Genomic DNA, 9006 nt, shown 5'->3' on the forward strand with positions numbered 1-9006 from the left:
TGTAAGCCGTTCCCGTATTGTTTGATCTACCTGTTCGTCCGATTCTGTGTACGTAATCCTCCGAATTGTTTGGATAGTCAAAGTTAATAACAAATTTAACATCTTCAACATCTGCAGGATATATAAAAATAATTTTTTAATAACGAAACTTACTCTGAATGTGATAAGAAAAAAAAAAAAAAAAAAAAAAGAAAGAATTTTACAATTTAGAGATTTTTTTTTTTTAAAAATAATTTATAGAGGATAACTAAAGTGTAATCAAATTTAAAAAAAAAAAAAAAAACCCGCTCAGATCTCTCATAATAAATTTCTCTATACCTGATACCTGAAATAATTTAATTATAAAAATCATTGATTACACAAAAGGACCTTACATATATCTTAAAAATATTTAAAAAAAAAAAATATATATATATATATGAGTCGGTGAAGGATAAAACATATTAAACGCCCTATTAATGGTATTACATACTTTCATAGATTTTCAACAATAAGGTCCGGGGAACAGGCTCCAGTGATGCCCCGGAACAGGAGGCCCCTTGCAGGCCTCGAGAGAGAGATAGAGAGCCACGGCGCAAGCGCAAGCGCCCAGCCAGAGGGAACCGTAGTCGGGTGAGCTTGGAAAAGCTCTAGGGAGAGGCACAGCTTTGCAAGAGTACTCTCATTGCAATCGTATTGCTTGTGCCTCTGCAACATAAAAATATCGTCAACATATTTAAAGAAATCTCTAATAAAAAATAATAAATAAATAAAACTATAATAATAATAATAATAATAATAGTAAATGAGCAAAATAACAAAAATGCAAAAAAAAAAAAAAAAAAAAAAAAAAGAAAGCTGCCAAATAATATGTAAAAAAAAAAAAAAAAAAACAATAATAATAAAGAAAAAAAAAAAAATTTTTTAATTAGTTTTTGAAAAGAAATAATAATAATAATAATAATAATAATAATAATAATAATAATAATAATAATAATAATAATAATAATAATTTTTTAAAAACTAATTTTGGTTTCTTTTTTTTCGTTAGTTTTTTCGTTAGCAAATAAACGAAAAAATAGAAATTTTAAAATCGTTAAATAATTTAATTATTATTATTATATTTTAATCACGTTCAAATCCGCGGATTCATTCAGCAAAAACATTATTTATTAATTTAGTAATAGTAGTAGAAAATAAACCAAAAATTATTTAACTAAAATAAAAGAATTACTAAATATTGAAAAAAAAAAAAAAAAAAAATTATCAAAATATTTTGTTGTTAATTAAAAACTTTTGCAACTTTTGCTTATGTACGTATAATTTGCCGCTAAAAAAATATGAATAAAAATAGTTGACATTAAAAAGAAGAAAAAAGAAAAAAAAAAGAAAAAAAAAAGAAAAAAAAAAAAGAAAAAAAAAAAGGAAAATGATAAGCAGATGATAAATAAATTAATCAAATGAAAATAATAATAATTTTACTTACCTAATCCACGTGCTGCTACATCCGTCGCAACTAAAATAGGTCTTCTACCATTTCTGAAATCTAAAACAAACTTATTATTGAGCTTTTATATTTAAATATTGACATTAACAAAAACAAAATTTTTAATTTAATTTTTACTTTAAAAAAAAAAAAAAAAGAAAAATGGAAAAAAGGTAATGTAAATAAAACAATGATTCAAAGGATAATAATCAAAATGTGGTATACCTCCAGTGTAGGTTAAGAACAGCTCAGAAATAAAAAAAGGAGTGACAATGTGGGAAAACAAGGTATAAAGAAACTGAAATGGAAAATTAATATCATATTAAATAATAATCGTAATCAATTTAAACACTTTTCGAATTAAAAAAAAAAAAAAAAAATTAAAATACCTTGTAATACATGATCTCTTTCAGATTGATTTTTATCACCATGAATCGATTCAGCAGGCCATCCATCTCTTCTCATTTTTCTTGTTATTTCTTCAACTCTTTTTTTCGTTTCGATAAAAACTATTGTTTTGTTTTCTTTTTCCGACATGATTTCCTTAAGTAATGTACTCAATCTAGAAAAATCAATATTAAATGATGTAGATAATTAATGATTATGTTGTAAATATTTAATTCGAGAGTCAATTATTCAAAATCCCAAGTTTTTTTTAATGAAATAGAAAAAACTCATTTTTATTTCTGAAGTTGGATCAAAGTTGGAAAAAAGTTAAAATCATTAAAGTTTGTAAAAGTAAAAACTCACTTTCTTTCTTTTTCCGAATCTTGGCATACATCGATAATTTGCAAAATGTTGTGATTAGCAGACAATTGTAGCGAACCAACATTAATTTGAGTGTAATCATTTAAAAATTCTTTTGCTAAATTTCTAACAACTTTAGGCCAAGTTGCAGACCACATCAAAACTTGTCGGTCTGGCTTAAAAAATTATGTCGAAAATAAGTTAAATAAGTTTTTTTTTTTTTTTTTTTTTTTTTAGAATTTCTGTAACTAAAAAATTTTGGTGTAGTTTACTTACTTTAATTTGTTCAAAAATTTTCCTAATTTGGGGTTCGAACCCCATGTCAAGCATACGATCAGCTTCATCTAAAACCAAATATGTTGTCCTTTTGAGGTTAGTTTTACCGCAATCCAAAAAATCTAAGAGACGCCCTGGAGTTGCTATTACTATTTCCACTCCTTTTTCTAAATCTCTTGCCTTTAATAAAATAATTTTTAATAAAACAATTGTTACTATTTAAAATCAATGTTTTCAACAGTCTTTTGAATTTATTAAGAATTATAACCTGAGATAATCTTTTGGCACCACCAAATATGCATGTGTTTCTTATTCCGGATGAGTGACCAAAATCTTCGGTTACTTCTTTTATTTGCTGAGCCAATTCTCTAGTAGGTGCTAAAACTAAAACTATGGGACCATCACCTCTTTGAAGTCTAGGCTGATGATTAATGTGAACAATAGCAGGCAAAATGTACTGTAAAAAGACAAAGAGTTATTGAACTGTAATATGAAATTTTTTCCTTTTAAAACTAGAGAAATTTTCAACTTACAGATAAAGTCTTTCCAGATCCAGTTTTAGCTATTCCAACTAAATTTCTTCCACTTAATGCTATAGGCCATCCTTGGGCCTGAATTACAGTTGGTTCAGAAAAACCTTGCCTTCTGAAAAAATTTTCAATTATTATAAATAAATAATGCCAAATATTTAAACAGAAAAAAACCAATTATAAAAAATAAATCTTACTTGATTTCTTTTAAAACATAATCAGGGAATCCAGCTTCTCTAAAGTGTTTGATTGGTAAAGGAACATTTTTTCCCCTCAGGGTTATTTCATTTATTGATCTAAACTCTTCAATTTCTCTAATTGACCTGAGCAAATTAAATAATATTGTAAAATATTCAAATAAATTTAATTTTTTAATTATTTGACAAAAACATTTACTTTTTTAGTGTAGCAAAAAGTATAATACTCAATTAAAGAATAAGTATAAGAAAATAATTTACCTGTCTTCTACATCAGGATGAGGTATGTAAAAATCTTTTTTAAATGGTTCTAATTTTGAAAGCTCCCATCTAGGTTTTCTTAAACGGTAGCCGACTCCTCTTCTATAATTCCTTTCTCTGCTACGACTTCTATAACGTTTATCTTCTACCCTATCTCTTCTTTCTCTCTCCCGCGAACGGGATCTCGACCAAGACCTGGGATAAATTTAGGTTTTTATTACAAATATTATAAATAATTTCTAAAATTGTAGTAAATTTACATACCTGCTTCTATCATATCGCCCCATATTATTCAAAACACTACTTATTGAGAAATTAATTTACAAAAAAAAAAAAAGAAAAAACTATAACGTTTAATCAAAAACACAAATTTTAGTTTGACTAAAGCTTTCCAAGCTATACCAACTTAAACAATAATAAAAAAAAAAAAAGGAATACCAACCAAATTTTTAAAATGATTTTAATTTTAAAAAAACCGCCACTTCATATTATTTGCTTTATAAAATCATTTTTATTTCAAAAATATATATTATTTTGAACATTGTTAACATTAAAAATTAAACTCGAAATGTTTGAAATAAATCAATATGAATTTTTTTTTAGAAAAGATTTTGAAAATTGATTAATTTCGTACTAAAATATAAATATTAATTGTCGTAAGAATTTTTTTTTTCCCGAGTTTCTGTTTTCATTTCAAAAAAAAAGGAAAACAGAAGAAAAACTTTTAAAAAGTATTTACTGTTTTTGGATTATTTTATTATTATTACTTTAGCATTATTTTACGAAATATTTTTAATTATACTTTAAATGATACTTTTTTAAATATCCTAATGGATGAAGAAGAAGACATTCCTCCTCCTAGTAATAATAATCAGAGTTCAAATCTTGCTTTAATAGTATGGGTAATTCTTACAGCTGTGGTTTATAGAATTGGATATGGACCTGGCAGATTTATTGGAGGAAAAGATTAACCTTACTTTTCGAAGAAGAATTAATAATGTAGATTTTATAAATGAAGATGTGACAAAAAATTTAAATTTAGAAATGTTAAATCCAACATAAAATTTATTTATTTAAACTTTTATTTTTTATTGTTATTAATTTTTATTATTTACATAAATTTTTTTAAAATTATTATTTTTTGCCATAAATATCTTCTATACCTGTTAAATTTTTTTTAACATTATTACAATATGTTTTATTTTATTCCTAATAATAATTAGATATGATAGAATTAAACAACAAGATTAATGAAAATGGTAATAAAAAAAAAAAAAACTAATGAAACTGATAAATAATATTTAATGTATTTACACTCGAATGATTATTAATTAAATAAAAAAATAGTTAAAAAAAATTTTTAATTCAAAAAAAGTAAGTAATTATGATTAGCAATTAAAATATTTATTAATCAAGGCATTTATATCTAAACAAATTTATATATTTTGTAAAACTGATATGTAAAAAAAATTTTATTTCTTCCTATATTTTATAAAAAAGTCGATTTATAAAAATATTTTTATTAAAACTAGATACAGGTTATTATAGCACTAGCACAGTTAAAAACACAATGAGCATTTTAAATCACTTTCTTCTTATAAAATAAAAAATAAAAATCTTTAATATAAAATTCTAGGGGTAAACAGTATAAATTAAATTTTTTTTTTTTTTTTTCTTACTGATTCCTACCTTTAAAAATCTATTTGAATATATTTCATTAAAAACACATTTTTATCATTTTAAATTATTTTCCTATGTTAATTAAATTAAGGTAAGTAATAATAAATATATTAATTAATTTTAAAATATTTAATTATCGATTAAATTTTTAAAAAAATTAGTTTAATGTAGTTTACTAACTTACTTTTAAAAAAAAAAGTTTTACTTAACTTGATCATAAATGTGTTTCAATCTAAGCGCATTCTGTTTTATTTCTTCTCTAATTTTTGCTTCTGCATTAATAAAAGATTCATTTAACTCATTTAGTAATATTCTTTGACAACTATGTTCGATTTTTGTATTGCAATTCCCAGTTAAAATACTTTGCTGGATATCTTCGGTTATAATTTTTTTTAAATTCTCATAATTATTCTCTAAAGTTTTAAACCTATCATCAAAATTACACTTAATATCAATCACTTCTTTTTTAAGAGAGTTTATTTCACTTAACACAGCTTCTTTACAATTTTGAATTTCACTAATAACATCACTATAGTACAAATTCCTTTCTTCGATATCAGTATAAAACCATCTCTCACGATCCATGACACTAAGAATCTCTTTTTAATCGAAATATCTGACAATTTAAGATTACTTTGATTCGAAGAATTTGTTTTCTCATCTATAGGATAAAGGTTTGGAGAAGACTGAGATGTTGAACCCAAAAAAGCACTTTTTTGAATCGGCAATGGAGACAAAACTTTTTTAAAAAATGAATCTTCATAAGGAGTAGAAGAATTAACTTTAGTAATAACAAAATTAGGAGTTGATTGTGGACGAACAAGCGAAGTAGTATGATTATTAAAATTTACAGATAAATCTTTATCGAAATTTCTGCTAATCGGTGAAAAAACATCCATTACAGAGATATCTAATGTTTTAGAAGGATTTTCTATAATGTCTGGTGTATTCATTTCAACCTCCCTGTATGATTTTGCAATTTTTAAATTTTGTGTTTTAACCGACAATACAGGCCCATTATGTGCTTTGATAGTTTGTAAAACTTTATCTGCTCTTAAGTCGTATATTATGATGGAGCCACCTGTAGTCCCCAAAGCAACCTTATCACCATTAAGAATAATATCTACACAATTTAATGGTTCTTCTAAATTAACATCCAATATTGATTTTTTTTCCCTTATATCATAGATTTTTAAAGTTTTAGTCAAACTCACAGAAGCTATCACATCATAATTAATTGGAGAAAATGAAATATCCGTACATGCACCAGTGTGAGCATGACAATTTTTAAATATAAAATCTGATGCTGTGATATCCCATACACATACAGTACTATCGATTGAAGAGGCACCCAAATAATTTTTTTTGCACAAACAAAATTTTACACTAGATGTTTGCTTGGATTTAGGCAAACAAATTTTATTAACTACTTTGTTCGTTTTCAAACTATGAATACATATTTTATTAGAACTTAAACTTCCTGTAGCTAAATAAGTATCATCAGAATTAACAGATACAAAATCAACAGGCTGAGATTCTACATATTCAACTTTAACAGATATTTTTTTATCAATCACATCCCAAACAAATATTTCCCCACTTTTATTTCCAACAGCTAAAATTCTATTTGTCCAATTAAAAAATGAAGCAGAAGTAACATTAGGTAGTAAAATGTATTTCATAGGTTTTAATTCATTATCCGAAAATTTAAAAATAGGCAGTGGTCCATTTCCTTCATCGTAAGGAGCAACAGATAACCATTTACCATCTCCACTCCATGTTATTCTTCCGTGAGTAGGATTTTTTGTTGAAATGGAAATCGAAACAGGAGATGAATATTCGTCTTCTGCATTATATATACTTAATTCTTTTGAATATGTCGCTAATGACATTTTAAAACATTAAAAAAATAATAATAAAATAAGAAACAACTTGTAACGGCCACTTTAACCACAAATATATTATTTTGGCTCCAAACAGGTAAACAACTAAAATCTGCTTCCACGTCTTTAATTTCAGCGGTTTTAATTTTAGTTTGAATTGTTTCAACGTTCATTTAATCTTTGAAAAAGAAAACAATTGTATTACATGACTGAAAATTTGAAATGTTTTTTTCCTCTCCTCTTGAATTATTTAAAAAAAAACTAAATCTATGCAAAGGTCATTTTTTACTTAAGAAAAAAAAATACTTTGCTTTTTTTTTTTTTTTTTAAATTAGATTAATAACATTAAACTTCTACCCAATAGTATGGGTTTTGTATTTTGTAATACATTATAAGCATAAAAATTAGAGTTTTTTTTATAAATTACTACTTTTATTTCTTAAACATCTAATTTTATTATTATATAAATTACTGTCTTTCAAAAGAAAATTAGAGAGAAATTTATTTATTTGTAAAACAGATTCATATTTTAAAAAAAATTAAAATATATAACAGCATTATAAAAAAACTATTAAAAATGAACTTGAAGAAAATTATATGGATACGGTTGGATTCGCTACAATTCACTTTATACGGTATTTGTTTTTCCTGTTACAACAGTTTCTTTCTTCCATAAATTTTATAATACCTATGCTTTTTCTTAAAGCTGTCATTTAAAAAAACATTGAAAATAAATTAAAAATTCACAAACTTTATATGGAAAGTTGAGTGAAAATTTTTTACAATTCAAAACCATATAAAAAATATTACAAATAATTCTTTCTTAACTACCCCCCCCCCCCAACACACACACACAAATAATTTGATATGATGTAAATAAAAATAACAAAAAAATTTAAATCTCTTAAAGTAATTTTTAATCAAAAATAAAATTTAGTTAAGGTTGACCAAAAAAAAAAAAAAAAAAAATTAACCATAACTTTTTGTTTATTTTATTTATTTATAACTTGGTAAAAAATTGTTTATAATTTAGGATAGTGTAAAACAAAATTAATTAATAGGGAGTAATTAAATTTAAAAAAAATAAATAAATAAATTGGAATGAATGAAAAAAAAAAAAAAAAAAAATTGTGTCATTTTTAATGGGACCTCGACATTATAAGTTTTTTTTTTTTTTAAAAAACTTTTTTTTTTTTTCAGGTTTTGTAGTTTCCCAACCGTAATATGTTATCCACTTCCACAAGGGGCTTCACTACTTATAACCGTTATTCATGGTATGAAAACGGTTGGTTGAAAAAAATAACGTTCAGTTTTTTAAAAATTTTTATTCTTAAATAAAAATACATTTTTGATGTCAAGTGTGTAAAGTGAACTCTTATATTTTTTTTAACATTAAAAAGTTTAAAATATAAAATTTTTAAATTAACCACCACAAAGTGAATATTTATAGATTTAAATTGTAAATATTGAACAATTTTTGTTTTTTAAGAAGCAATATTATCAATTATCAGTGTGAGTTTTTTTCTTTTTTTTAACTATTTTAAACAATTTATGAATTTTTTCATTATGCATAGATTTTATTTAAAATCTTAATTTTTTTTTAATTTCAACAATTTATAATTACATTTAAATTAAATTTTAATTTGTTAAAAACATTTTTTAATCACATTTATTAATTTTAAGTTAATTTTTTTTGGTTATAAAAAAAAAAAAAAGTTGACATTTTTCACTTTGAAAATTTATTTAATTATGAAAAATTTATTACATTATTAAATTATTTCTTTCTGACTATTGGTATGATGTAAAAATAATAATAATTTAATAACCTATGAGTATTTTATTGTTTTTCTCACTTATTAATGTTTAAAAATTTTTTGAGACTCATCATAGGTCGTGCAAAAAAAAAAATTTTGGCGCCTTTTAAAATCCAGAAAATTACTAAAAAATTAGAATGATAATAATAATGC

The 9006-nt window shown here is 23.8% G+C and overlaps 2 protein-coding genes across 2 annotated transcripts in view; both read right to left on the minus strand.

Moving 5' to 3' along the window:
• The window catches only part of Phum_PHUM044400 (DEAD box ATP-dependent RNA helicase, putative), a gene marked incomplete at both ends in the record, with an annotated part of 4565 nt that extends 802 nt beyond the window's left edge, over positions 1–3763 (minus strand). Inside the window, 10 exons of the mRNA XM_002423182.1 lie at positions 31–111; positions 1466–1525; positions 1855–2027; positions 2216–2388; positions 2489–2668; positions 2757–2945; positions 3022–3133; positions 3216–3341; positions 3477–3671; positions 3741–3763. Of these exons, the coding sequence (XP_002423227.1) occupies positions 31–111; positions 1466–1525; positions 1855–2027; positions 2216–2388; positions 2489–2668; positions 2757–2945; positions 3022–3133; positions 3216–3341; positions 3477–3671; positions 3741–3763 (1312 nt within the window). The remainder of the gene's footprint in view (positions 1–30; positions 112–1465; positions 1526–1854; positions 2028–2215; positions 2389–2488; positions 2669–2756; positions 2946–3021; positions 3134–3215; positions 3342–3476; positions 3672–3740) is intronic.
• Positions 3764–5357: 1594 nt separating this feature from the next.
• Positions 5358–7212, minus strand: Phum_PHUM044510 (uncharacterized protein; the record flags this gene model as incomplete). Its single annotated transcript, XM_002423183.1, has 3 exons — positions 5358–5755; positions 5791–7002; positions 7089–7212. The coding sequence occupies 3 exons, from the start codon at positions 7210–7212 to the stop codon at positions 5358–5360; spliced, it is 1734 nt and encodes a 577-aa protein (XP_002423228.1).
• Between the last annotated feature and the right edge of the window lie 1794 nt (positions 7213–9006).

The sequence above is a fragment of the Pediculus humanus genome, genomic scaffold (genome assembly GCF_000006295.1).
Source record: "Pediculus humanus corporis 1103172107394 genomic scaffold, whole genome shotgun sequence".
NCBI classification, from domain to species: Eukaryota; Metazoa; Arthropoda; class Insecta; order Psocodea; family Pediculidae; genus Pediculus; species Pediculus humanus.